Source organism: Lathamus discolor, chromosome 12 (genome assembly GCF_037157495.1).
Source record: "Lathamus discolor isolate bLatDis1 chromosome 12, bLatDis1.hap1, whole genome shotgun sequence".
Taxonomy (NCBI): domain Eukaryota; kingdom Metazoa; phylum Chordata; class Aves; order Psittaciformes; family Psittacidae; genus Lathamus; species Lathamus discolor.
In genome coordinates this window covers 4,151,131-4,178,830 of record NC_088895.1, presented here as the reverse complement: position 1 = coordinate 4,178,830, position 27,700 = coordinate 4,151,131, and the positions used below count along the sequence as shown (strand labels likewise).

General features: G+C 49.0%; 1 protein-coding gene across 3 annotated transcripts; it reads right to left on the bottom strand.

The window, feature by feature from the left end:
- CABP1 (calcium binding protein 1) lies at positions 1–27,541 on the bottom strand. Of its 3 annotated transcripts, XM_065692239.1 has the most exons (7): positions 26,882–27,541; positions 9,945–10,121; positions 6,277–6,307; positions 5,454–5,597; positions 2,876–2,985; positions 2,340–2,487; positions 1–620 (listed from the first exon to the last, which is right to left on the bottom strand). In XM_065692239.1, exons 1-7 carry the CDS (start codon positions 27,482–27,484, stop codon positions 595–597), a joined length of 1,239 nt encoding a protein of 412 aa, XP_065548311.1. In that variant the 5' UTR covers positions 27,485–27,541; the 3' UTR covers positions 1–594. The 3 variants fall into 3 exon arrangements, with proteins under 3 accessions (XP_065548311.1, XP_065548312.1, XP_065548313.1); XM_065692240.1 differs by lacking the exon at positions 9,945–10,121; XM_065692241.1 differs by lacking the exons at positions 9,945–10,121; positions 26,882–27,541 and adding an exon at positions 14,674–14,750.
- Between the last annotated feature and the right edge of the window lie 159 nt (positions 27,542–27,700).

The window sequence follows — 27,700 nt, the reverse complement described above, 5'->3', positions numbered from 1 at the left end:
TTTCAGCGTGCATATTTATCGCTTTCTCCCCACAAGACATGTATTTGAATGTACTCTTGGTAAACATAACCACGGGAGATGCAAAATATGTGCCAGGAAAGCATAAATAACTCCACACAGACAGACACACACACATAGACAGCAAACACAGACACGGTTCACCAAGGGAAACCAAGAAGTGCAGAGCACGCCCTGAGGCTGCCACCATTCCCAATGGCTTTGCTCTCATCCACCAAGCCAAGAGGACTTCTCCTGCTCTTGCTTTGCAGCAGCTGGTGGGAGAACAAAGCTGGGGAGGAGGAGTCTAAAGTTGCAAATATCCCATGAAAGCATCATGGCAAGTCCTGGCTCTGCAGTTTCCTGCAATCATCTCCAAGGAATGGTTCCAGTTGTAGGAAGTTGCAAGTCTTTCACAGTGTGAAAGGGTGGAGGGGCATGGGGACCACCATGAGGGAGGAGCAGCAGGTCATCTTGCAATGTCCCAGTTGCAGCCAGCCGATAAACCTTCCCGTGGGAACATCGGGGCTAGATGCTCCATCTAGGTCCTCTTCTGCCCTCTCTAAGGTGCTGATTCTTCTTTAGTGAGAATAATCTTCAACGGGACATCATGCGAACAAACTCTGCAACCAGTAAAAAAGGACAGCCCTGAAGCAGCAGGCACCCGTGGTCCCCAACCCGGCTCTCATTCCCTGGAAGGACCATGCAGCCAGGCAGAAACCCAGAGTTCATGCACTGCCAGCATTGTGCTGCTCCGTGCCTGGCCCTGGAGAGCTCCCACAGAATGGGCTTTAGTCCTCGCATTAGATATAGTGACAGGAGCTCACTAGCAGGTCAGTTCCTCGCCTTGGACTCCCTTCCAGCTAGTGCGCAGTCCTGTACGCACAAGCAGTTCCTTGTGAGACACTAGGGCAAGTGTTGTCTCCTCTGTAACTTCAGGAGACCTTGGTTTATAATCTTGGGAACACAGTATGGTTTCATAGTAAGCCTGCCACTTCGCAGAGACAGCGTTGTGGGAAAGCACTAGTGTTTTGGTAGGTACCAGCATTTTTATAGAGGAAAGTTTACTTTGATGGACTTCGTGTTTTTAAAGAGATAGACTAACTGTAAGGCTACCCTGGACCTACTTCTTCATCATCCTGCAGCTTGTGAAGTCCGTTACAATTGTTCAAATGGAGTGTAAATGCCATCACATATAAATGTGTTTTCATTCTGCACTTGATATGCCAAGGAACTAATAACTCTGCAAAAAGGAGGGCAGTGGAAATTACCCCCTTGACTTCTCCTTTTCCATTGGCGAAGCTGTCCTTTGGTAACTAAAGCAGTAACTCACAGAGAAAATGATACTGGGATAGCATTCCATGTATTTTAGCTGTCTAACATAATTTAGCTGTAGGAAACAAGGAGAGCTACTGTCATGTAATCAGCCAGTGCATTAGAACAACTGCAGCTACCAGATACTTTCCAGGGAGACACTTCTAGTTTTCGAAGCCCTGAGAAGCTTCAGTAATCCCGAGGACAGAGGCTCTGTGTTCTGTGGGAGACCCAGGAATGCTCTGAGCCAAAATAAAAAGTCTATTTAATTTTAATTCTGTAGTTCTGCACTCTTACTGCAAAGGGATGTCTCGATTTGCACTAGGAAAACAGCAGCCTGCCATGTGCTCACACCTTCCAGCTCTTATATCCGCTTAGCTGTCTGGTATCAACTGCTTCCCTTGCCAGAAACATTGAGCTCTATTAATACTGCTCCTGCCATGGCTAATAGCACTCTGTTTTTCCCAAGTCCTTTTGGCATGAAAAGTGGGAGAAGAAATGAGTTATCTCTAGGATTTAACAAGACACCTCCGGATCAGATATCTGCAGTCCCAGTAAGCGTATCTGGCATAAAGGCACAGAAACAAATTCTCTATAAACCCAGAAAACAAGGTGAGCCAGAGGAAATGGAGGCTGCAATGCATCCTCCAAACCAATCTAGCCTCCTCACAGCTTCTGCAATAGATTTATTGCCCCATAAAAAGAAGGCTGGCACAGTATGTGTGCACCCAAATCTCCTTCTCTGTGACAAGGCATTTCTCTTACCATGCTAGGATTATGAAGACAAAATTGAAACTAAGATGCAGCAAGAGATGATACACAAATGAACACTTCAGCTGAGGCATTTCCTGTGGGGGCCAATGTTCTTCATTTTCCTCAGATGACTAGGAAAGAAAATCTTGTGTTTTTCTCCATACTTCAGATACCTGGGCCCTGAGCATGCAAATCTTCCCTTCTGCTTCTGCCTCTGAGCTGAAACTCTGACTCACCCCAGAGCGGATGGACAGGGAGCGTTCATCCCTTCTCACCTTCAAAATCAACACGTCCATCTCCATTCAGATCCACATCCCGGATGATCTCTTCAATATCCCGATGGCCCACCTGCTGCCCTAGAAGCTTCTTCATGGCTTCTCGCAGCTCACTGGTGCTGATCTCTCCGTCACCATTGGTGTCAAACTGTGAGTACATGAAACATACCATCAGGGGAAATACACGAGGGAAATGGATCTTGCTCTGGGCTGGATTTTGTGCTGTCCTGCTCCCATGTGCCCTGGTTTTCCTGCATTTCTTGTGTCCCTCCTTTTCCTCCTTTGCTTGCCTTTTGGATCCAGTCTGTTTTCTCCTCAGAAACCCCTCCTAACTGCTGTGTCTGCACCAGCTTTCCTCCTCCTTGCCTCAAGGGTTCCCTTATCTTAGTGACTTTCTCTGCTCCTCCCTTGTTTCACGCCTGGCTTGGCTCTTTCTCTGTCTTGCACTGCTCCTTCTCCTCTTTCCAAGCCGGTCTTCTCTCCTTCCTGTCTCTTGTTGCTCCCCTCTCTGGGGGCACACGATAAGGAACACTCACCTCTCTGAAGGCATCACGGAGCTCTTTTACACCAATCATGTCTGCAGTTTCTGCTAGCAGCTTTGGTCCCATCAGCTCAACAAAATCTTCAAAATCCACATGGCCACCCACTTGGGACAAGACAAAACATTGCATGTAAGAACTCCATATGTTAGCCAAGCCTAGCACTCACTTTGCACTTCTGTGAGCCCCATTGGTTCTCCAAGAAGCAAAACACAGAAGGTGCAGGACAGTGGAAGGAAAAGCAGAGTTAGTTTTACACTGTCTTTGTATTTTCTGGATTGTGGGCTAGGTGGAATGAGCCCAAGCTATTCCTTCCTAGGCTGCCATGGACTGTCACATCCTTATGGCATCACATACTAGGATTTAGAGGCTTGATCATTTCTAGTGCTTATAGCAAACCTCTGCTGCACCTGAGCCAAAGGGTACGGCAAGGGCACAGCATAATGTTCCTGCATGGCCTGGGCAGTGCCCTGCAGCAGTGGTGGAATCTTGCTCCATTAGCAGTGCTAATGTATGTCCCAACTGCTCATTCATAGCATCAGTCCTTTTCCGTTCATCCCTATTTAAAAGCTGGCAGTAACACTCTCAAATTCCTAAGTGCTTGTGTGTGTGCCAGGGTTATAGAATCATAGAATAGTTAGGGTTGGAAAGGACCTTAAGATCAAGTTCCAACCCCCCTGCCATGGGCAGGGACACCTCACACTAAACCATCCCACCCAAGGCTCTGTTCAACCTGGCCTTGAACACCACCAGGAATGCAGCTTTTGCGTGTGCCCAGTTGCGTATGTAACAACTGTTTTTCCTTCCCCTGACCATGTAAGTTGTCCTTTTCATATCATCATGTGTCAGAAACAACATGCACTAAACACCCTTTTTCCCACCTGGAGAGTAATACCTTGCACTGTCACAGACAAGAGGCAACAAAAGATGATGATGAAAGACAAGGAGCACAAACACAGTGAATATGACACATCTGTCACACACTTCCATGTCTCCAACAGGTGCTCCCATCTGACACTGCCAACACAGCTTGCTCACAGCCCATCCCCAGGCACACAGCTGATCCACAAACCACCACAGAGTGAACAGCCCATCCATCACTCGGTGGATAAAGAACTGGGTGGATGGCCGCATGCAGAGTTGTGATCAATGGCTCAGTGTCCGGCTGGAGACCAGTCATGAGTGGTGTCCCTCAGGGATCAGTGCTGGGACCGGTCTTGTTTAACATCTTCGTCGCTGACACGGACAGTGGGATTGAGTGCGCCCTCAGCAAGTTTGCCGATGACACCAAGCTGTGTGGTCCGGTTGTTACGCTGGAGGGAAGGGATGCCATCCAGAGGGACCTTGACACGCTTGTGAGGTGGGCTGATGCCAACCTTATGAAGTTCAACCATGACAAGTGCAAGTTCCTGCACCTGGGTCGGAGCAATCCCAGGCACAGCTACAGGTTGGGCAGAGAAGAGATTCAGAGCAGCCCTGCAGAGAAGGACTTGGGGGTGCTGGTCGATGAAGAAAATGAACATGAGCCGGCTTCAGTGTGCGCTCGCAGCCCAGATAGCCAACTGTATCCTGGGCTGCATCAAAAGGAGCGTGACCAGCAGGTCGAAGGAGGTGATCCTGCCCCTCTGCTCTGCTCTTGTGAGACCTCACCTGGAGCATTGTGTGCAGTTCTGGTGTCCTCAACATAAAAAGAACATGGAACTGTTGGAACAAGTCCAGAGGAGGCCACGAGGATGATCAGGGGCTGGAGCACGTCCCGTATGAAGACAGGCTGAGAAAGTTGGGGCTGTTCAGCCTGGAGAAGAGAAGGCTGCATGGAGACCTCAGAGCAGCTTCCAGTACCTGAAAGGGGCCTATAGGGATGCTGGGGAGGGACTCTTCATCAGGGACTGTAGTGACAGGACAAGGGGTAACGGGTTCAAACTGAAACAGGGGAAGTTTAGATTGGATCTAAGGAGGAAGTTCTTTACTGTGAGGGTGGTGAGACACTGGAATGGGTTGCCCAGGGAGGTTGTGAGTGCTCCATCCCTGGCGGTGTTCAAGGCCAGGTAGGATGAAGCCTTGGGTGAGATGGTTTAGTGTGGGGTGTCCCTACCCATGGCAGGGGGATTGGAACTAGACGATCTTGAGGTCCTTTCCAACCCTAGCTATTCTATGATTCTATCACCCATCTGACCAAAGCTTCTCCATCTTCCCAGGCTCTTTCTTCAGTCTGACACCAGCTGACAACAGGTTCAATATGACAACACCCACAACCAGAGCACTGATGTCTAACTGCCCACATCAAGAGCAGTTTTATACCTGACAGCACAAGCATGAAGGACAACCCTTCCACTCACTGTTCCCATACAGAACAGTCCACACAATCCCTTTGTTAGGCAAGAAACAAAGGCATCAACTCCTGGGGACCAGAAACGAACAGAAGAGATGACAGTGAGTGAAAATGAGAACCAAAAGAGGGAGTCTGGGGGAGGGAATCCAAAGGAAAAGAGACAGCAGGAGACTGAGAAAGCCCGATGCAACGATTCAGGACACAGCGGCAACAGGGAGGCACAGCTAGGTGGACATTACTCACAGTTCATGTTGATCTGCTGGGAGAGCTCTATTAGCTCCATCTCAGTAGGCATGTAGCCCATGGTTCGCATGCAGTTCCCCAGGTCCCTGCAGTTAATAAACCCATCCTTGTCTTTATCAAACTCCTTAAAGGCTTCTCTTAATTCTGTGGGAGTAGAACCAGAAAGAACAATATTGTCAGTGACAGCCTGAAATAACTTTTCCAAGAAACCTCCCCAGAATCAGCAGCACCTTATGAGGCCAGACTCCCTAAGACAGTCCCTATGTTCCCTTTGCAGATCTCCCTGTAAAGACCAGTGACTGGAGCAATGTTAAACTCCTGTACCAGCAGCACTGCTGACCCATTCCTTACAGGAAAACTTGCTTGGACTACAGGTGGCACAAACTGATCATTACAAAACTGTACTCCCTAAAGAAACTGAAACTAGTAAGTTTTCCCAACTTCTACCCCTGCACTATATTATATAGCCCTCATGGTAGGGATTAGTAGGTAAAACAGCTTCCCTGGAGTCGTATACTACTGTATCACACTACAACAGTTTCTGTGGGAGCTGGGGTGCACAGCAGTTCTCTGACAGCCAATATCCCACTACTTTACTTATCCTCCCACCGTGAAGAAGCTGGAATGGATGCAAATTCCTTCACAGCCAGCGCTCTCGTAGTTTTCTTTTGCTGGGGTTTCCAGGAATTATTCCAGTAATCATCTCCCTCCATTTGCCCCAGCTTATTTTACCCATGGGGGCCAAGCTGGAAGGGCCTGCCAGTAGGAGCAGGTTTTCACTGGGCAGGGAGAAAAGTGACACAGAAGAAGTGACAAATTTTACCTTCAATTTCTTCCGGACGCAGTTCTCTATCCTGCAAGACAAGAAAATATTATGTTAAAGCTGTTTGCTTGCCAAACACATAGTTTAAGAACAGCACTTATTGGTGCAAACAGTTCTGGGACAAGCCAGAAAGTGAGAGAAGAAACAAGAAGGTGATGACATGTTTAATACCATCTACCTGCCAAGGCTCCCCAGCTCTCCTCCCCAAAGGCAGGGGTGTTATCCTGCTCACTTTCCTGTGGAAGCCCCTCTCCCTCTCATCTCCTGACAGGGGGATGTCAGGTGCTCCCCCAAAGCAGAAGAGACCTCGGCCAGCACGGCAATAAGTGTGGCCTCCCTACCTGATGGGACTATGAGCACCTTCATGAAGCTCCTACATCATTCCCCAGCACCAAGACCTGGAGCAGAGACTGTCCCTGCAGCAGTTATGATCTCTTCTAGAGCTCTGAAGGTATTTCCTAGTGCAGCTCCTGCTGACAGAGCCAGATCAAAACAGCCAGAAGCAGTTCCTGTAACCAGCAGGTCTATACAATCGTCTGCTTGGATCACTGCTTGATACCTGTCCTTCTGGCATGACAGCAACAGCCACAAGCTCTCTTTCAGCCCACATCCCAGAGCCATCTCCTACAGTTAGTCCCCACAAAAAGGTAGGAACTTCTCCCTTCCCCCAGCCTCAACTCCATATACAAGCGCATGAAGGCAGACACACGACATATACATCATCAAGGTCATCTACAAACAAAACAGGACAAGGATTCACCATGTTCAGGAAACACTGCAACTTCAAACATCCAATTTGAATTTCTTGGAAGAAGGGGAAGGATATAAAAGAGTATAGGAAAATTCCAACACTGCACCAGGAAGAAGAGACGAGCATGGAAATGCACTGCTTTCTGGTTTAAACGCCCTTTCTAATTCCTTTCATGGCTCCCAGGCAAATCCAAAACATCTGAGAATTTGGAAACACAGAAACACGATCTCTTTTGTCGTCTCACTCCTGGCTTTTCCCCTTAACCATGGGGAGTTTCTCCTTGCCTTCCAGGTGTCCTCCAGCCTCATCACATGTCCCTGGAGACGGTGCCTTTGATCAGTTTGAGGATGATCCTTTGTTATTTAACCACAGGCTCCTCTGGAAACCCTAATGGCAGCTGTTCAGAGTGCATAGCAAACTAGGACACACACTGGTTTACGTCTGTGCAGAAGTGGGCTGTGCCAGAGAAACGACCAGCTTGCCACTCATAACCTTCCCAGAGGCATCTCTGTGCTGGATGGAACTGTTGGAGCGCGCTGGCTCTGCCATTTCATCCTTCACAGAACTGGTATTTTCAAACATGTCATCCCATTTGTTCTGCTTTCATCAACAGCAAGTAATAAACCAATTCAGACTCCTCAGACCGGATGCAGGAGGCATTATTGCCCTCCTGCCTTAGATAAAACGGCAGATGAAAACCATGGATTATCAGTACCAACACCTTGCACACCTCATTCCAGAGCGTGTGGACGTCAGTCCCTGCGGATCCTGCTGTGTGCCAACAGCTCGGCACGGCAGGAGATGCAGGGTATGATTGCCACGGTGCAAAGGGCGCCCTGATGCACCCACAGGGCCTGTGGTCTTGTGTGAGCGGCTGGGGTAGGACCCAGGCCTTCCTCTAGCACAGTCATCACAAGAGCATCGTCCTCCTTACTCACTGAAGACCACAGTGTAACCGACACAACTGACACATGTCGGAAGTGGGGGCTTCAGCACCAGCTCTAATTCTGCACATCAAGGCATTTGTGTTTGCAGGGCGCTCAGCATATCTTTGCACATGCAGATTGTAGCATCAGAGAGCCACAGACTGCAAATGCAAAAGGAGGGGGAGGGCTTACGTCCCTCCAAAACTCTGACTCAAGCGATAACTAACGTCATGAAGAGGTTTTCTGTTTTAAATTTGAAAGAAGAGCCCCTAAAATGATAAAGGAGGAAAATTGCTTGGGAAGAAATGGGCTGAATCACTCTACGGCTTTTGGAGAACATATGGAAAGAGGAATAAAACTCTTCAGAGTGTAGATCCTAGATAGAAGCAGAGGTGACCCTCAGAGAGTACATTATACATAATGGTTTTACCCTCATTTATTTCTCTTCTATGCACAATAAATCCTGTTGGTTTAGAGAGTAAGTAAAAGTAAAGCTGTTTATCAGATGCACTTATTCTACATCAGGGTAGTTACAGACATCACTAATCCTATTTTGGAGGCTTCTTAGGGCACTGTGAGTTTCCACAGCCTAAGCAGGATGGATACCTGTCCAGCTGTGAGCCTCCCACTAGAGAGCTGGACCTATCTCCTATACCAGGCAGCTCTGTGCATGCCAGCAAATGTGCTTGTGTGAGAATACTGTTTTGTGTTCTAGTGAAGTGGCACAAGGAAGACGTGATCACTCAATGGCTGAAGGTTAGGAAGAACAAAAGCCCTTCTACCAATAATGACAAATAACTTTTTGTGTTGCTGGTTGAAGAAGGTGTTTCAGAAATAAAGCCCTAGGTGCCTCATAAAGCTCTGGATAACCATACCAATGCACAAGTAAGATAGAGATTTCTTACAGAGGCAAGAAAGCTCTGACTCTCAGGTAACTGGAGCGAGCTTTGTTTCACCACAGGAACACGGAATGCACCAGGTGAATATCTGACAATGCACATATTCATTCATACATATCCATAAAAACTGTGCTAATTGTATGTTTGTCTATGGCTTTAAACTCATGTTAATGTAGGAATTAAATGTTTATGTAAAAAGTATGGTTTACTTCTTGTAAAGGTATAGTACTGAGGTGCATATCTATGTATATTTAACATGTCCAAGTGTATATATCTGAATTTACATACAAAGACATATTTGTATTGTTTGGATATAAATGCATTCATTAGCTGCATAAGAACACATAGTTACAAATAGGTGTGACTGAACGGACAGATGTGGTTTTGCTATCTGTGTGTGTATACGGGTAATAGCTCCTGTTAGTCTAAGCACTATCTGCAACTATAAGGACAGACTGACGTTCTGTGGTTTCTGGCTGGGATTGCTGCAGTGTCAGACTGGGTATGATAGAGTGTAAGAGATAAGCATTTGGGTATCTATGAGGAGGCAGATGCATGCTTATTCCTGCTGGTACTGGTGTGCTCACTGTGAGCTGATAGGAACAGTATCAAATATGGACAGCTTGTTCCCAATACGGATGCTCTGATTTGCATTTAAGTGGCTATTTAGGTCTTAAATGCCAATCTGAGCCTCTTGGAATGAAATGTGGATATCTTGCTGGAATAGCAGCTTTGAACAGTGGACTCCTCTTGAGTCCGTATTATTATGTAAGTCCTGAAGTCCTAAGTCCTTCTCCTGAGTCCATATGATTATGCCTACTTGAGTGTAGGCTTGGATCTAACTTCCATAGCTGCATTTTTAGAATCCTCCTTTCTTGGTGCTTAGGCACAGGGGGTATCTCTGCACATCCTTCAACTTAGACATCTGCCTGTGATTGTATCTGCACTTGGAGCTGGAGCCGGGATGCTCGAGACCCAGGGCTGGGGGTTACAGAGCTCCACACAGATGGAGCATATGGGCAGCTCCGCATTCCCCGCTCACATCCACATGGTTTTGTGCATGTCTCGCCCGGCTGGGTGTAACTTACGTACAGGCTGCCTGTTTTCTGCGAAGCCCTTCCTCAGGAAGATGCATGCCGGCCCCAGCAGGTTGTGCATGACGGCGCAGTTCTGGGCCAGCACCATGAGCGGACCCTGGTACTCGCAAGCCGACGGCCCCTCTTCACTCGTCTGGACAGCCTTATAGCACGTCTTCTCCTCATGGCGGATCTTCCCAGCCAACAAGCAGCAAGCAAACAACACAACAGAGGATGTTACCTCCCCATCTCGCCCAGCCGTTCCTCTGAAGTTCTACTGAACCGCCTCGCAGAGACATTATTGCTAAATTTCCTTCATCTGGTCCACACTGCGTCCCCCCCACCGCTCTATGAGGATATGTACAGAAGCAGTAAGTCCAGGAGTTCACTTCCAAAAGCTGACAGAAGTACAAGCAACCAGGAGAATTTCGCTTTGAAATGACATCAAACTCTCAGCGCTGCTCGCATCTACCCAGACACAGCCAAAAGGGCCGTGCTCCCGCTATCGGTCCCAGTGTTAACAATCCCTTGAATGAGCTGCAAAGGGCAAGCACAGCCCAACCTAACAGTATGTGTGCCAGCCTGTGCCCAGGGCGAAGCTGCTGGCAGAGCCATGTCAGCGAGGGCACCCCCAGGAGACCAGGCAGAGCCTGCACAAAGGCACTGCATGAGGCTCCACATCACATTGCAGCCACACAGCATCACACGCTTTGTAATGTTCTTAGAAGGCCATTTACAGCATCAGGTGGCTCTGCCAACTGCAGGGTCACTTCTAATTAGTTACATCCTCGGGGTCTCAGGCACTTACTGCACTGGCCTCTTCTAATCACTGACAGTCCCAAAGTGGAGATCAGGCACGAGCACCACATTTTTGTCTGTTTGCATCTGCACACATCCTGCTAAGCTGTGGCTCCAGAACAGCACTGGATTTTATAAGGAGGCACTGCTTTCCTTTTATAGAAATGCATTTCCCTGGCTCTGCAAGAAAACTCTTATCCTGATATTCCCATGCAGCTATAAAAAGCCAGCACAACCCACAGGACCCTTGGTTTTATAGAATAAACATTAATCACACATCAGATTCCTCTTCAGGAATGATTCTACTTTTACAGGCCGTGCTCCCAGGGGTGATCGGAGAAGCTCTGTCAATTGTCATTGTCTCTATTAACCCTTTCCTTAAAGCCTGAGGTGCGTTTTCAGGCTAAAAGACCAGATATACACACACGCCCCATTCACACTTTTCCAAGCCTATTGTACCTACTTGCTGCATCTGCCATGTGCTATTGCATTGCACACATGGTTTGGAGTTTGCCTTTTTGTACAGGCTTATACCAATCTGCTCATGCATAATGTCATGTGAATATCAAGCATCAAAACAAAAACAACTCAAAAAGCAAGCCATGGAGAAAGAAAAAGATGAAGCAGGAGAGCAGTTTCATTGCAGTCATGGATGAGGAAGGAATCTGCCTCGATTAAACCTGACACATAGGACACTTGTCCTTAAAAACCTGAGAGATGAGCATCCGTCCACAAATGGCATGTTACCAGCTCAGCTAAATGTCAAGACAACTGTGCTGAACTGCACAGCTTGGTGCTACGTATTTTCAAAATTATCAGCTTTATTTCCTGGCACATTTTTCAGTTTAATACACCAAATACTATGAATCACTTCAAACAGTCCACCTCAATTCTGTGTTTAACTCCAGTGAAGCCACACGAAAGACGAAAGGCCCCACAGCCCCAGATGCTCGTTTGCTGGCCCTTCCAGTCAACAGTTTCTTACCAAGCCACAGAGCAGCACTACATAACAGTCATCCCATTACTTTCCTGTGTGGAAAGAGATTGCCAGCTGATGAAGCAGTTGCCAAGAGCCACCAAGGATCCTGACTAGACAACCCACCGCAGCACCAGGACAAGGCGCTTGGCTCAGCGAGAGCCCAGTAGGGGTTGCTGCAGGCAGGATTTGTGGCATTTGATGTTTCCTCTGCCAGCAGCACCCCCTGGTTTCTCCTGCAAGTATCCCCACATGTTCCTTCCACCACGTTCCTCCTACGGCCCAGCAGAGCCGCGAAGGCAGCTGTGGTATGGGCACAGGGCAAAGCAATGTCAGCTGCCCATTACAGGGGAAACGGCAGCATGCATGACAAGGAAAATGCAAGGACAGGACTGGGAAGCTCAGGCTTTCCCTGTCCTTTCCCTGAGCAAAGGGCCACTACCCTTCCTAGCAGAGTCCAGCCCTTGGCTGTGTCAGACTGGCAGACTGCAGAGAGGGAAGAGAACAGGTTGATTTAGAGATGGCAGCAGTGGTGGTGATGGGTGGCAAAGCGAGAGACCTGGATGCCAAAGCTTTTCCTTTCTGCACAACAGGGCTCACTTCATTTTCCTGCCTGTGTGTCAGAGGGACTTCACAGAGCAGCAAGCCCAGAGGGGCTTCATCCTGACAGCAGTGCCTCTCAGAGGGAAGGGCAGCCAGGCTGGCTGCTGGCATCACCGGGGGAGCCCTGTGACACTGAGCACTGCCACCCAAACATGGTACCCCCATGCCAGGCAGTCCCAGACCAAGCCAGCCAGCGCCAGGGAGTGACTCCCATACTTCAGGCTGAAGCCATGTATTCAAGAGATCAGTCTGTAACCCAAAAGCAGCTTTCATACACGTGGCTGCAGTCCCTCCTCTTTACCATTTCATCAAAATGAGTTTGCCCAAGCTAAAATCTGAGAAAAAAGACCGGGATTACCAAACAGCCAAGTGAAGTTGTGAAATGTTAACCCAAACTATTCTATAACTCTACGTTAAGACAGACCTGCAAAGTCTCCAGTATAATTGTGTGTTGTTATCAGAAGAACGGCAGGGACCCAGGGCCTGTTGGGATGAGTGCCTGAGGCCTTAATACATGGCTAGCTGGAGTAATGTCTGAGAAATACTCTAATTCAGCTCTGCAACTTTCTCTCTGTAGTCCTGCCATCCCAGGCCTTCTAACTAGGCACAAAGTGCGTTATTTGAAGCAGCTTTTAGGAATGAAAGCATAAATTACCTAAAAGACTGACGACAGAGCTCATACGTTTTTGAATCCATTTGGATTCAAGCAGCCTGGCCACACGTCATTCTTTAATTGCAGTCGCCTCGATCATGTTGAGCACAGCTGCAGCCAACGCCTTTTATTGCGAGTTGGAGGCATCCTACAAGCAACCAAATTGGTTTTTCATATGTGCAACATTTGGGTGAATTTCAGCTACTTCTTCCTCTCCCTGAAGGTCACCCCGACTTAGGGAATGGTCTCAGCACTGCCTCGCTGTCTGGTGATGAATCCCCATCCTGTGTGTCCCAGCTCCCCCACAGCAGCACTGTGCTATTACTGGCTCTGTTCACAGCAGCCAAGGTAAAAGCAAACTGTGTTTCTACACAGAAGAGGCAAATCTCTGACCAAAAGAAACTCTCTGCTAGGGAGGTTCTCCACCCAAGAGTTCCCCCTCAGAGGGACTGTCCCAGGTGGCAGGGTCTCCCTGATGGCAGTGGCACTTCATTGTCAGCAAGGTCTCAAGAGACCTCCTCAGGGCTCTTCTTTGCAATACTTAGGATGCTTAGCATAACTTTTTCATTTACAAGGAGCGACTTGCACAGCTTCTTGCTGAGTTGTTAGATTTGCAGCAGCAGCAAGTGAGAACAGCGTGGCTGACAGGTACACGGTGCTTCAAGACCTTTTTCAGTCAAACAAGAAATTTTTCCAGGACATGTCATTCCCATTTCAATCTACTCACTAACAGCAGCATCATTCCTGAATCTAATTTGTCCTGAGATCAGTGCAAAACCTCAGCACGGAGCAGACCATGGGTTGCAGCCTAACAGATACACATGGCAGCTTGCAGATGAGCTCCAGCTGGGCCCAAGCATGTGGACACATGGGCTGTGCTGATGTGCAACATGATGCACGCACATGCAGCCAGGGCCCAGTGCATCCACTCACAAACAGAGGCATGGACAAACAGATCACAGAGAAAAACATGCTTCTGTACCCAAACACATACCAACAAAACCAGATATAAGCGTATGCAAGGATGGATTATACATAAAACACATGTATGCCTACATACAGATGTCGGTAAGGATGTCCACCAGCAGGTAGACACACACAGAGTGTTGTACAAGCAGGGATCCGTGTATGACCCTATACACTCACAACAAACCCTGCACACCTGCTCACAGACCTCAGGATGTGCACATAGAGACACAGAGCGCTAAGGACACACATGTACTTCAGATGGGCTTATGAGCTGTGCGTACTCTTACACATCGATGGAATACGTACATGCACCCATTCCCATGTACATGAAGAGATGTTGTCCCTACAGGAGCAACACACAACTAGACTCATGCAAACACCTTCCAACTGAAGCACATGCACACAAACTCACACATACACACGTACATTAAGGTGCCCCTACAGAAGACGTGTGGCAGCATACTATGGACATCGACAAGCACAAGCTTGCACGTACCCAGAGGACTGCTACGTACACACACACAGCGGTAGACAAGCCTACTCCTGTGCATGCATACCAGCACATTGATTTACACACGTTATGGCTCTAATGGCTGCTCTTGCACGAGCAGCTCTTACAAAAAAAGTGGTGAAAAGAGCTGAACCCTTCGCACACACCTCTGTGCTTCTCCCACCTCCCATTCCCTTCTGCCCATCCCAAGAAGCAGGGCTGGAAACACACAACGCACTTTGATTCAGGGAACATACCTTTTTAGAGAGGTTTCTCAGTGGAGACTTCACACAGTTGCCCATAATATGTTGAGTCTGCCTTTCCGGTGGACTTGGTTATAAAGGAACTGAAGCAACTGATCCCATTAAAGGTATTCCTTGGGAGCAAAGCAAGAAAGGCAGTGCCAGGCAAATCCAAACAGCTACTGGCTGCTGGGGCTTCCCTCTTCAGGGAGCTTTTTCTCTCTCTGCCTCTCTCTGTGTTTTTACTTTATGTTCACTTTCTTGAAGAGATGAAGCAGGAAGGAGAGGGAGGGGAGAGAAACAGACAGAAAGAGAGGGAGAGAGAGAGAGTGAGAAGGGGAGAGAGAGGGAGGCGGGTGTATAATCTACATCAGATTAATGTTCAAATCCCTCCCACCCCCCTCAATCTCCAGGCAAGATTGTTTCACTCATGGGAGAGGGCTGATTCAGGGAGAATTAAAAAAGAGACGCACAGCAAGAAATGATTTCAGTGATGAGTTCAGTGAATCCAGCTAGTTTGGGCGCACAGAGCCTCTGAACATCGCATCCCTACCCACCCCCCTTCTAACTCCTCTCAGCTTTCCAATCACTACAGAGCGCGGCTGGCCAGAAGGCAATCCACTTAGGGGCTTGGAGCAGAGTCCAGAGCTGGTTTGGAGCAGAAATGGACCATTTATCTGGGTGGGACCTGTTTCAGCTTATAAATAGCAGAAGTCTCTCATTCTTTTCCTGCCACGGAGGAAGCAAGCCTGGAGGCAGCAGTCCGGGGGCCCTACAACACTCAGCCCCAGGCTAGTAGCGTTTAACCACAAGGGAGAGACCTTGAGCCAGTCTTGCTGTAAAGTTTTTCCAGCTCTCTGGAAGTACAAGTCAGCTGGCGGTCTACCTGCACAAATCTGCCAACGAGGGGCTCACACCTGAATCCTAAATCTGAGCAACCTTAGGCTGGATAATGTGAAGCAAAGAATTTGGATGTCATACCCATCCGTTCCATTGCCGGAGGCACACCAAGGTTAAGAGGCTCATTAAGCTACAGCCAGCTCCGAACTCTGGACTTAGGCCTGCTGTGGTAACAGAATAACCTCTGAAAGAAAAGGGATGAGTCCCCAGTACATTTTCCTCTGATCTCAGGCTGAACATGAAAGTATTCAGTCTGAAAAGAGATTTAAATACATTAAAAACTCACCATCACACCCAGACAACAGGATTTGAACAGTATGGTGACTGCACCCGTAGCTATGAAGCCACAACAGCTGCAGCTCCAGAATGATAAGAAGCCATGGCATGAAGAGCTACCTCCTTCAAGACCTGTGAAGACCAAAGTGACACTGATGCTACACCATGCCTATGCAGCAGGCTGGTTGGACTCAGGTGTTCAGCTGAAAGACTTGACAACTTTCTTTGCCAGTGAGGTTCCAAACAAAAGGCTTTACAAAGACCCAACCCACGGACTGAGTACTTGCACCACTGGCTTTTTGTGCAGAAGCCAAGTTCTCACTCTCCTGGCAGCTACAGGACGGAGAAGGATGACTTGTCAGTGTCACAACAAAGCAGGGATTTCCCTGCTTCCATCCTGATGGTGCTGTGGCAAATTAAGAATGATTGTAAGGTGAATCAACAGTTTCTTTAGAGCTTAGAGGCTTCTTCCACCTGAGGAGATGAGTTTAGGAGTCCAACCATGACAAGAGTCAACAAAATATCCAGTTCCAGTTGCAGCCATGCGGGACAGTGTTTCTTGCTCTTCCTTGTGCTAACCACTTCCCAAGAGTGAAGGCAGTGGAACAGCCTCCCCCCAGATCCCCTCGATGCCTTCTTCACTGGATGGCCTGGAAAGGACCTGTACAAAGATCCACAGGCCCTCCAATAAAAGAAGCTGCAGTAGCAGATACTGGAAGACACCCCTTGCACCAGGGCAGACTGAGAATGGGACAGAAGAGATGGGGAGGCTCTAGTCTGGAAGATCTCCATAGCAGAACCCACCCATGGTGGGCTGGAAAGCAAAACTGCTCCTGAGCTGGGCCTGTCTCCTGCTGTCATAGTTTGAAGACCCCTGATGCTAGGGAATTGTACAGTCACTCCCTGGGGGCTGTGCCAGCCCTGGGCCTCTCAGCGGGGGACATTGCAGGAGGATGCTGAAACTCTCAGCTCTTCTCAAGACTGCCATCTTTAGCTCTATTTCTCTTTCCCCTCTCGAAGCAGATAGCGGGAGGCTGACCTACCCTTGGCAGAAGAGCTGGTCGTTAATAATGTCCTCTGTCAGCTGGAGCCATTCCCCAGGCTCCTTGTTTATTGACGAAGTGCTTGTCTCCCTTGAGCAGAAGCTGCCACACAGCGAGTGAGGCGCCTGGGCTCCTTCCCGAGACAAAGGACTCCAATTCCAGAGCAGAGAGGAGAGAGAACCGCCTCCCTGCTGCTAATGAATCTGCCCTGACAGGCAGCATGGGGGCCAGGAATGCCCTGCAATTCAGAAGTGCCCATCTCCTGCATCCTCCCAGACAGAAAGAGTGGAGCAACGGAGTCGGGCATCTCCTGCCAGCAGAATCCACCTCAGCCCCCAGGCTGCCACGGGACAGCTTTGGAAGACGGCCACTGTGCGTGTCTTACAGAGGCTCTAAAAGTCTTCCAACAAAAGCTGAGATGGTCGTCCTCTAAATACTCGTACCAGAGCATTCAGAGCCAGCCACCATGGCATGCTGCCGTGTTTGCCTGCTCTCCTGCTTTTCTTCCCTGCAGTTGCAGGCAGCTGTGTGAAATGCACAGGTCAGAGTGAGAGGGCTGAGACCTCTGCCAGGCTTGGCAGGGAGTCTGCAGTCCAGGAAGAGGAGAGGTGATGGAAGCCTGCTTGCACAACGTTTGCAGCACAGTCACAGTCCTTCAGCTCTACAAGAACTCTGGCAGAGCTGCAAGGGGCCCAAAGGGTGCCATTGTAAACAATTTTCTTACCTCCTTATTTACTCTGGATCAATTGGGCAGCACATCAGAATCCAGCAGACAGACCTCTGAGGAGGAAAATCACTGTCTACATTGGAATCTTGTTCCCATCACCACCACACACAGCTTAGAGACAGGCAGGAAAGTGGAGTTGGCAAAAAGGTCATTAGAAGATTAGGTTAGAAGGAACATATTTTCTGCCTCCCTCCAACTGAGGCTGCTGTGAGAGAACAGGATGCTGAGAATAAGTGTGTCAAAAACATTTGTGTGTAGGTGCTGATCTGTGGGCATGCCTATATCTGGGGTAGTCAGTATGTGTGTGGGAGGGCTGCACATGCATGTATACTGGCTTTCCCACACTGTTCTTTGTGGCAATCACACTGTTCTCTTAAGGTCTGGGGCTCTGCTGTAAACTTTCTAAACACTGGCAGGAACTCTGTGAAATGCAACTCTTGCCTATGTGCCCGCATCCCTTCCTCTCCCCTGAGGTCCCAGGTGGAGAGCAGAGACCCCAGTGGATGTGGTCTGGCACAGGAAAGAAGCATTTGGCACATGGACTGACCTGAGCATAGGGCAGGGAGGAGGCTGGGTGACTTGGCATTGAACAAGGAGTGAGTTAGGTGGTTTAGTATGTCTGGATTCTTTAAAAAGCAGCAATGCTGTGCTTTGGGCTGGCACCTTTGGCAAAAATGCTCATTTCGTAAGAAAATGCTGGATCCCACCACAGCTAATCACTTGATAGCTGCCAGAAACTTTATCCAATGGCAGCAAATATCTGACAGCCACAACAGAAAGAACAAAAGTCAATCCAAAACTTCGGATTGCTTATCAGAGTGTAGCTTTGCTTGGCAAACATTTTTGCAGTGGAAGTATGGATTTGTACAGGGGTGCTGTTGAGATGCCAGGCCTGTTTCTGCGCACAGTCAGTCTTTCACCTGCTGGAACACTGTATCAGATGGTTGTTCCCAACACAAAACAAACTACAACAGGGCAACCTCAGTAGGCAGGAGGGTTAACCTCTGAGGGAGTATGTCCTAAAGCAGGGAAAACTCATTCTTAGCATCTTTGCACTGAAGTCCATCACAGAATCAACCAGCTTGGAAAAGACCTTTTACCTATGAGCGTGTTGCATGCTTCAGAGATTTAGTATTTGAGAATACATCACCTCATTTAAATCATCCTAACAGGACAAGAATTTTTGGTCTATTTTTTTCCTATCACAGAATGGAGAGTGCATCTATTGATCAGTAGCTTTCAAATGTGCTCCCAACCACCATTTAGCTGGTGGCTATAGATTGGTATTTTGCAAGAAACAACCTAGTCTTGTTTCCTGGATGACCTCAGCTGAGCCTAAGCATTTGGAATAGTTATCATTGTCCCATTGCCAGTGCTGTTGAGGGCCTAATATCCAAGCTCCCCACTGCTGGAACATGCACTGCCACTTAGAACGTCTGCAACTGGCTTCCCCTATTGCTGCTGCACATTGAGCTGTGTCTTCTAACCTTGAATGAACTTTGGATGGTTCCGTATTCCAGTCAGACAAGTACAGGTCCATTTCACAGGGAGGCACCAGCAGGTACTGGTGGATGCAGTCCAGATCCTCATCTAGGGGGGAGGAATATTTCTGTAAAGAGTTTGGGAACTTTCTTTGCTGTCAGCTGTTCCAGGAAGAAAGTGTTGCTGACTCATGCTGTGCATAATATTCTCCTCCATTAGAGCAATTGGATCATATTCAATCACAAACAGAAAGGTTATTAAAAAGACCAAGGATATTTTCCATCTCCCTCAAGGTAACAAAGCCTGCACTGTCAACTTCTGTTTAGAACAGCTTTGTCTGTAATTAGCTAGTTTTATTCTGTGTTAGATGCAAAGAGATGGGAATGTGCCATCTGACACCATCCACGTAGATGCAGTCCACGCATTTTGCAGTAGCCTGACTTCCAAGTCCCTGCACAGGAAATGTGTCGGCCAGAGCACAATGTGCTATGGATATTTTCTGCTTTCAAGATCATCAATGGGCTACAAAAAAATAAGTACAAGCTTGACAGCCCAGAACTGCTCTGACAACTTGCCATGTACACGCAGTACGATTGTTTAAAACAAACTTTACATGGTCCCTTCTTTTTGCTCAGGAATATGAGAACTGTGAATCACCCTCTGTCCATCTGGGACTACTGCAAGAGCAGCCAAGTGTGCCCTGGCTCCCTCACCTCTTCCCGAATAAAAGGGAGTCAGTATTTGGCTGGCACACTGAGGTGCTACTGAAAGCATGGATGAGCAGAGGCTTGGGAACCGATACTAATACCAATACTAATAACACAAATACGCCAAACCAACCATGCACCTTTAGAAGGATCGAGCTCTGTATCCCAGTACGAGATCTCTGACTATCTCAGCACAGCTGGTCACAAACTACCTAACTCCTTTTGGCATTATTTCAGCAGAGCATAGGAGGGCTGCTGGCAGTTTTCTACTTCCTGCCTTCAACCGTTGTGACATGATGCTTCACAACATTGCAAAGTTGCCTGTTCCCTTCCAAGAACAGAGAATGTATTTTGTCTGTGTGGGATGAAGCAATGCTGTACATTCTTTCCAAAGATGGCTGCAAGGTGCAAGGTTCTCCAGGGGAGGAATGGGTGGAAGAAATATTAGAATATTGCTAATGACTTCATTCATAGCTAGCACTGAGTTCATGATCTTACGCTGGTGCAGAAAGCTCCTGAAAAACTGGATATGACCATACAAGCTACGACAGCTGCTTGTTTCTAAGCAGGGCATTTGATTGAAATTGGAGGATTACCCAAGTTCATGGGCATTGCTGTTGCGCTGTAAGGTCACAGGAATGTCAGGGGATTATTGAAAGGGAGCCCAAAGTTAGCTAGGCGTCTTTTGCTGGATGCACACCATATAGCTGCTTGTTATTGGAAATCAATACCACTCATGGACTCATCAGGGAAAAACAGTTACTGAAGCTGGGATGCTACAAAGAACCACAGCTAATTTGGCTGACAAACCTGCAGCCCAGCCACTGTCTCTAAAGCAAAAGTCTTTTCTGACACTTTGCTCGAACCCAATACGCACAAAACAAAAACCAAGGTGGCATAGGATGGAATATAGATGGAATGCACAGAGCAATTTAAATGATGATTAATTTATTATTGAAATACTTTCTTCTCTCAAAAGATAAGCCTAATCTACCCAGGCGGTTTGTGTATTTCAGTGCATCAGATCATGCTGCTGTATATTTTATGAACGGAATATTTAATGACTGTTCTTTTAGCTTGGTTTTATTTTAATATCTTTCTATATCCTTTTAAAACAGATTTGTTTAAAAAGTAAATCACTGGCAAAGATTAATATTTGCTGGCAGACCCAGTGCAAGCAGGAAGCTTATCCACTGCCCCTCAGTGGTTCTGTACGGCTGGCTCACATCCCTCAAGCTCTTTATAAGCAATAAATGTGATACATTTTTCTACAAGCTGAGCAAGGGGGTACTAGCTGAGTGGATGTGCTCAAGTGGAACAATGTTTTTCTGTCCATTACGTGCAGAAAACACAAGACGCACCTTGGAAGGTATGGTGGGTGTCAGCAGATAGAGATGTACACACACGATCAATTGTAAGCACAGGAGTGAGTGCATACACATGTACAGAGGAGGGTGCAAGCCCCCCAGCAACTTCAGCAGAGGCTACAGGCACACGGGCTATGTGTATACAGACAAGACACATATACAGACACCCTGTGTCAGGCTACATGCATGGACATGGCTGTGGCAACATATACAGGGACATAACCACTGAGGCCATACAAGCCCCGTGCAGGTACCTGGACCCCTGTGAATACGTGCCTGGCAATGAGCAGGACCAGCGCTCTCCTGCATCATGGCAAGCAGGGGGCTTTCCCCAGTCTGACACGCTGACCAGGCAGAGGCCAAGCCCCAGCGGGCCGGGGCAGGCAGGCTGTGTGCTAATGCGGTCCTGCCACCGGGGGCAGAAGCCTCCCGCTGTCCCAGCACCCCGCAGCAGAGGGTGGCCCCCGAGGACACCTTTCTCCCTCCACACCCTCTGAGGACCCATAGGGGCCGGACTAAACCTTCAGAGGTGCCGTCAAAGAGGAGGAAGGGTCGGGTCAGGGCCTGGTGTTTCTGCCTCCTAACCTGTGCACCCACGGTCCGTGCCAGCCCCAGGACTGTGCAATGGGATCAGCATCACTGCAGCAGTTGGTCACTGTCAGCCAGAAGTCGTCTGTTCACCTCAAATTACTGTGCCGATGTAACACTGTAAATGAGGAGCTGATTTGCCACAAGCCCTGACATGCCGGTGCTTTACCTGCCTTACACCATGGTACAACACAACACGCAGCTCCTGCAAACCCAGACCCTTCACCTTCACCTTCACCTTTGCCATCCCACAGCGCAACACCTGAAAGTTTCCATGACTGGTGTCACCGCTCCAACGCAGCCCAACACACTGCAGCCTCCCCTGCTAATACACGGGGCATCTGAGAACTCCCTTTTCTGAGCCATTCATCACTTCCATTACTGAACCCTTGGCCAGAGCTCCCCGCTCTCTGTGGGTGGAGCTCCAAGCGTGTCCTAATGCAGCTGGGGCTCTTGGGCAAAACTCCCAAGCATCAGCTTGGAGTCAGAATCAGCTGCAGCTGAAGCCACTGGAAGAAACAAGGTCACCCTGCAGATGAGGAGACAAGAGGGGTGAGAAGCCGGACAAGGCACTTTTTCCCTACCTGCTCCCAGCTGGTTTAGAGGAGAATGTTCTTGACACCTGCTTCCTGCACAGGCAGTGCAGGGACACATAATGCCCCAAGACAGGGACCCGTTCTGTCATCCTGATTTACTGTAAGGTCCTGTTAAGACATGGTATGAAGAACTTAAGCCCATGAGCAAAGGAAAATGGAGCAGGACAAGAAAAGGAAAATGATACAGGAAATGCAGGAAGATTCTTTCCTATTTTAATGGTAATGTGGATGCTGACATTAAATCAGGAATGGGAGACGGGTGCAGATAGGAGAGGCTTTTAACTCCCTGTACAAATAGAAATACAAAAGCCCCTTTGGCCACAGTGCTAACAGCAGAAGCCTGTAAATATTTAATGATTCCCTACAGCATTGTTTGACCCCGCTGATCCCCATGCTACCATAGGCAATTGACAGAAAACTGTTGGGGAATCACTCCACTGAAAAATTTAACAGTCAGGCACAGTGTGAAAGCTAAACGGCTCTGAAAACGGTCAGGTCTCACATGGCAGGATCACTTGCAAATTAATATTGCATAGCAAAGGCCCGGAAAAAGGCCTTCTTAAAGGTTCCAGCTAGGCCAGTGCTGTGGCACAGGAGGACTGAAGCGACAAGAACCGGTGGGTTTCTGTGCTGCAGTGCCCATACTGTGCTGTGCTGTGAGACCGGTGCCAAGCTGCTGCCACACTGTGGGTGCTGCTGCTGCATCACCGCTGCCCCGGGGAATCCTGCTGCCACAAAACTGCCACCCCATGCTGCTGTCCCAGTCGCTGCGCTGCTGTTATCACACTAATAAACTGCGTCCTGCTGCCAGGCTGCCACCTCACCACCATCCCAGCTGCGGCGGATCACTGCTCTTCTGCTCTCATGGACATGCAACTGCTCAATACTGCAATGTTCTATAGCCACGCTGCAAGCACTGTAGGACCGTCATGCTATTCTGCTCTGCAGGGGTGATAGAATGCTCCTTTTCGCTCCACGGCACTCCTTTACCATTTGGCCATTCCAACACTATTCTGCTACCTGGGCAAAATTATATGAAACATTATCCCCATGCACACTTTTCTTGCCACTTTCCCACTTTGCTGCATTATCACACACGCATCCCTTGCCAACTACACCCATGAGTCACTGCACTGCTCTCACACTGTACTGAGCCACTGTCACTGCAGGGCCATTTCAAAGCACTCCTGCCCCACTGCCACATGCATCAGATAACAGCCCATACTCACACAGCACTTCTGTCATCAAGTCGGTCTGTGGCGTTGCTCTCGTGCTAACTCACAGCCGTGCTTCCAAAACTGCAGCATGGTGGTAACGCTTCACTTGCTGCCTTCTGGTACAACGGGACGGTGCTGTCAGGCCAGCACAGCCTTTTGCTAATATCACACCAGAAGTAATCACTGCTGTATAGAATAGCTCCCGCCTGGAATATTGTATTACTACATCATTAGACTGTTAAACTCTTCTGTCAGGCTACAACACTACACAATTATCACACCCATGCACTGCCAAACTGCTACCGCATGGCTCCAGTATCACATCTCTGCTCTGCCACAGGATTGCGTTACCACACCACCGCATTGTCAGTGCTGTGCTCTCCAGCACTGTGTGCTAACTCAGTATAAACTCCACAGCAGAGTGCTTCTCTGCAACTGTCTCACCGATCCAGTGTGCAAACATGTCATTAGGCTAAAATGACATCCTGGCTTATACTAATACATCATTCAACTACCCTACATTTGTTAATTCATGTACCGCTTAATTACAAAATGGTAAAATGCCCTAAAAGAGAATTATTGTTTTATTGTATTATATTAGAACATTGCTGTACCAATATAGCATAAGCTTAATTAACAAAATATCCCCGCATCCCGTATCCTGGCAGTATCTTAGCATTCGCCTGGAGTGCATACCCACAGTGCACTATATTGCTGGGCTGGTTACATAAACACGGCACTTCTGCTTTTACTCTGTCTTTTTTCCTGCACAGCTACAAATCTGTCTCCCTCAGACACAACCCTGTAGTCCTGGGCTGCTCCTTCTCGCTGTTACTGCAATAATGACATCCTCCGTGAAGTCATCCCTGCAATCTTTTCTGCGTTTCCGATTGTATCACTGTAGTGTCTGCATCTGCGACCACATCACTGCACCACCATGGAACAACAGGGTGAGGATGTTCCACAGCTCTACAGCTGGAACAAGATATACTGGTGCTGCTGGACCAGAGCGCTCTGCTGCTGCAGATATGCATCACTGTGCTCCTCTCCCGCTATGTGCTGCAAAATTACTGTTTTAACTGTTTCACAGTGGGCTGTGTGGGCTGGAGAGAAGTTCTGGTATTAAATAAATTGTCTGCTGAGCTGTTGCACTCTTCTAATTGCAGCATGGAGCAGACTGGTGCTACAGCGCCTGCAGCCTTACACTGCAATGCTGGACACTTCTGCATCTATGACCCTGCCTCAGCCCAGATGCAACTTGGGCTCCTGCAGGCTGAAGTCCTTGCCTATTGCAAAACATCACTCACATTTTGACACAATGCTTAGCATTTGTTTCGTAACTCACAGAAATAAAACTTCCATCATCCCGTTCCATGACGGAATTCCCACAGTTCTTATCTTTAAGCCTTTAGTCATCTTAGGATTTTGATATCACTGCAAAAAATCTTCACATCTCTCTTCCTGTAAGCAGCTCTTTGTGCATCCTACATCATAGCTCCCCTTCTTGTATCCACAAATCCGCTGCACACCCCTACTACAGCTCGCTCCTAACAGCCAGTCCCAAATCCCCACTGGATGTTTGTTCTCTTGTAGTTACTTCAAACAAAGCAAGTGAGAGATGAATACAGCGAGAAATAGGAATAAATAATAGTATGCTCTAAAAGAAAGATGTTGGTGTTTGTTTATAAGCACTGGTGCAATGTACCCAGTGAAAAGAAGAAAACTGGAATTGCATCTGCCCCTTTTCTTAAGAGGCACTGCTTAGCACTGCCATTACATTTTGCTAAGTTTAAGGCTTTAAGAACTGTCTCATGACACTGGGAAGCTAACAGCAGAACAGGGAAAACAAAGATGCTGTGCAGGTAAGGACTGAGTTCAAAACCAGAGAGGTTTCTGTGAGCGGGAGCCCTGACATGGGTTAGTCTGTATTTCTAACACTTTGGGGACATACAGCTGCACTGACTTACAATCTCAGACACATCTTTACTTTCCTCAAAAGTACAGGTACAAAATCAGACCTGAGCCCATGGATTGCAAAGCCTGCTGCCGGAAGGAATATGGCTTTCTGTAACCTGGATGAGCACAAAGCCGCTCACCAGGCCCTTCCTTATTACCACTACAATGTCAACCTAGACTTCTGGTACACAGAGGGTGGCACTCGGTCCGAGTTAAACACAACCAGAACATCCATCAATAGCAGACTCTCAGGGAGGATGACAAATTGTCCGGGGAACAGATGTGCTTTGATTTCTCTCTGGAGAACTCAAAATGAACAGAAGTAGAACGTACTTCCTGACATCAGATTAAACAGATACAGGTGTATTACCCCCTTCCACCCCATTACAAAAATTCTTCTCCTTCTCTCCGTAATCTTAATTTGAGCCCTGCAACCCGCTTTAAATGAACCCAACCCAACGACAACAAACCCCACAATCACAATTCTGATTTAACTGATCACTTCCAGGGCTAGAATTTAGCCGCCCAGGCTGCTGGCTTATACCTAAAACTGTGCTTCTGGGAGATTGCAGTTCCATTAATCTTCCTGGAGATTACATCTCCCACTAACATCCCTTAAATGGCTCTAAAAGAAAATTTCAGGCCAGTCTTCCTCTGCCTTTTCATTTTCAGAGGGTAGTCCTGTTGGGTAATTTCACTACCAGAAGCAGCTAAAAGCAACAGCTTTGTACCAAAAGAGCTTGCAAACACCGAAAGCATCTGTTTCATCCTAACATAGTGACTGCGAAGGCTTCAGAATTGGGTCAAGATTTTATCTTTTTTTTCCTTCTCCCCACTACCTTTTCCTGACAGCTTCTGCCATCAGAAGTGATTCATCTGCTGATTGCACAGAAATGCACCATAAGGGGATGTAAACAAATCAGCAAAGCAAGGCGGGGAGCCAGAGAGATAGAATCTAATAAGTAAATACATTCTAAATATCCGCTTCTCTGACTCTCACCCTTAGCAGGCAGAGCCACAACTTCCCCCGGCGGCAGGGAAAGCACCGGCACTTCCCCCGCCAGCACCATCGAGAGCGCCCTCCGCAGAGCCCGGCGGGGCGGGCGGGCGGCCGGGGCTGCGGGCGGCTCTGACCCGCGCCCCCTCCCCGGTGCCGGCCCCGCAGCGCCCCGGCGGTGCCGCAGCGCCGGGAGAAGTTCGGCAGGGCGGCCAGGAAGCAGTGCATTTACCGCTGCGGGCTGCGCCCCGGGGAGAGAGAGGCTCCGGAGCGAGGAGGCGAAGGTCCGTGAGAGGGCGGGAGGAGGGGGCGCGGGGGGGAGCAGGCAGGAAGGGACGGAGGGGGCGAGAGGCGCTCTGCCCCTTACCTGGCCAAAGACCGAGCTGAGCATGGGGTGCAGCTGCTGGAAGAGGGGGTCCGCTTCCACCGACCGATCGCTGCCGCTGGACTTGGTGGAGTACTTGCTGCTGGATTTGGACAGAGGTGAAGCGCCTTCTGAGAGCTTTAGGGACTCTCTGCTGGACCGCTGCCTGTGACTGAAGAAAAAGTCCTCCTCTGCCTCCTCCCCATCCCTGTCTGAGAGCTGATGCTGGTCCTGGGGGTGCCCGTGGCTGGCGTGCGGCGGAAGGTGGTGGTGATGCCTGGATGTCCGCACTGGTTCCTTGCCGCTGCCTCTCCTTGGACCTCCTTCCGCCGACTCCGGCTGGCTCTCCCCCCGTCCATGTGACAGCTTCCCCGAGCCCCTCGCTCCGTCCTCCCGGGCGCCCGGGTGGCAGAGCGGCCTGCGGGCACTGGGCTCCCCGGGGAGCGGCTCCTGGCTCAGCTCCCTCCCCGCCTGCCCGCCTTGTCTTCTGCCGTCCCGGGCGCGGCTGCCGCGGGGCTGGGGCTGGGCGTCCGCAGCCCTCCGGCTCCCCGCCGCCTTCAGCAGCGAAGTGCGGGACTCGCTCTTCGCCATGGAGGAGCCGCTCATCGCGGGGCCGCTAGAGCCGCATCCCCGGCCGGGCGGAGCGCTGCCGCTGCGGGCAGGGCTGCGGCGCGCCGCTCACGGCATGTCCTGCGGAGACCCGCTTAAATCCCGCACCGCGGCCCATGTGACAGCGCAAACAAAGGCCGCGGAAGGAGCGCTCCGGTGAGGGCTGGCGGGCACCGTTCCCCCCTCACCCCGCCCGTCCAGGTGAGCCGGGGC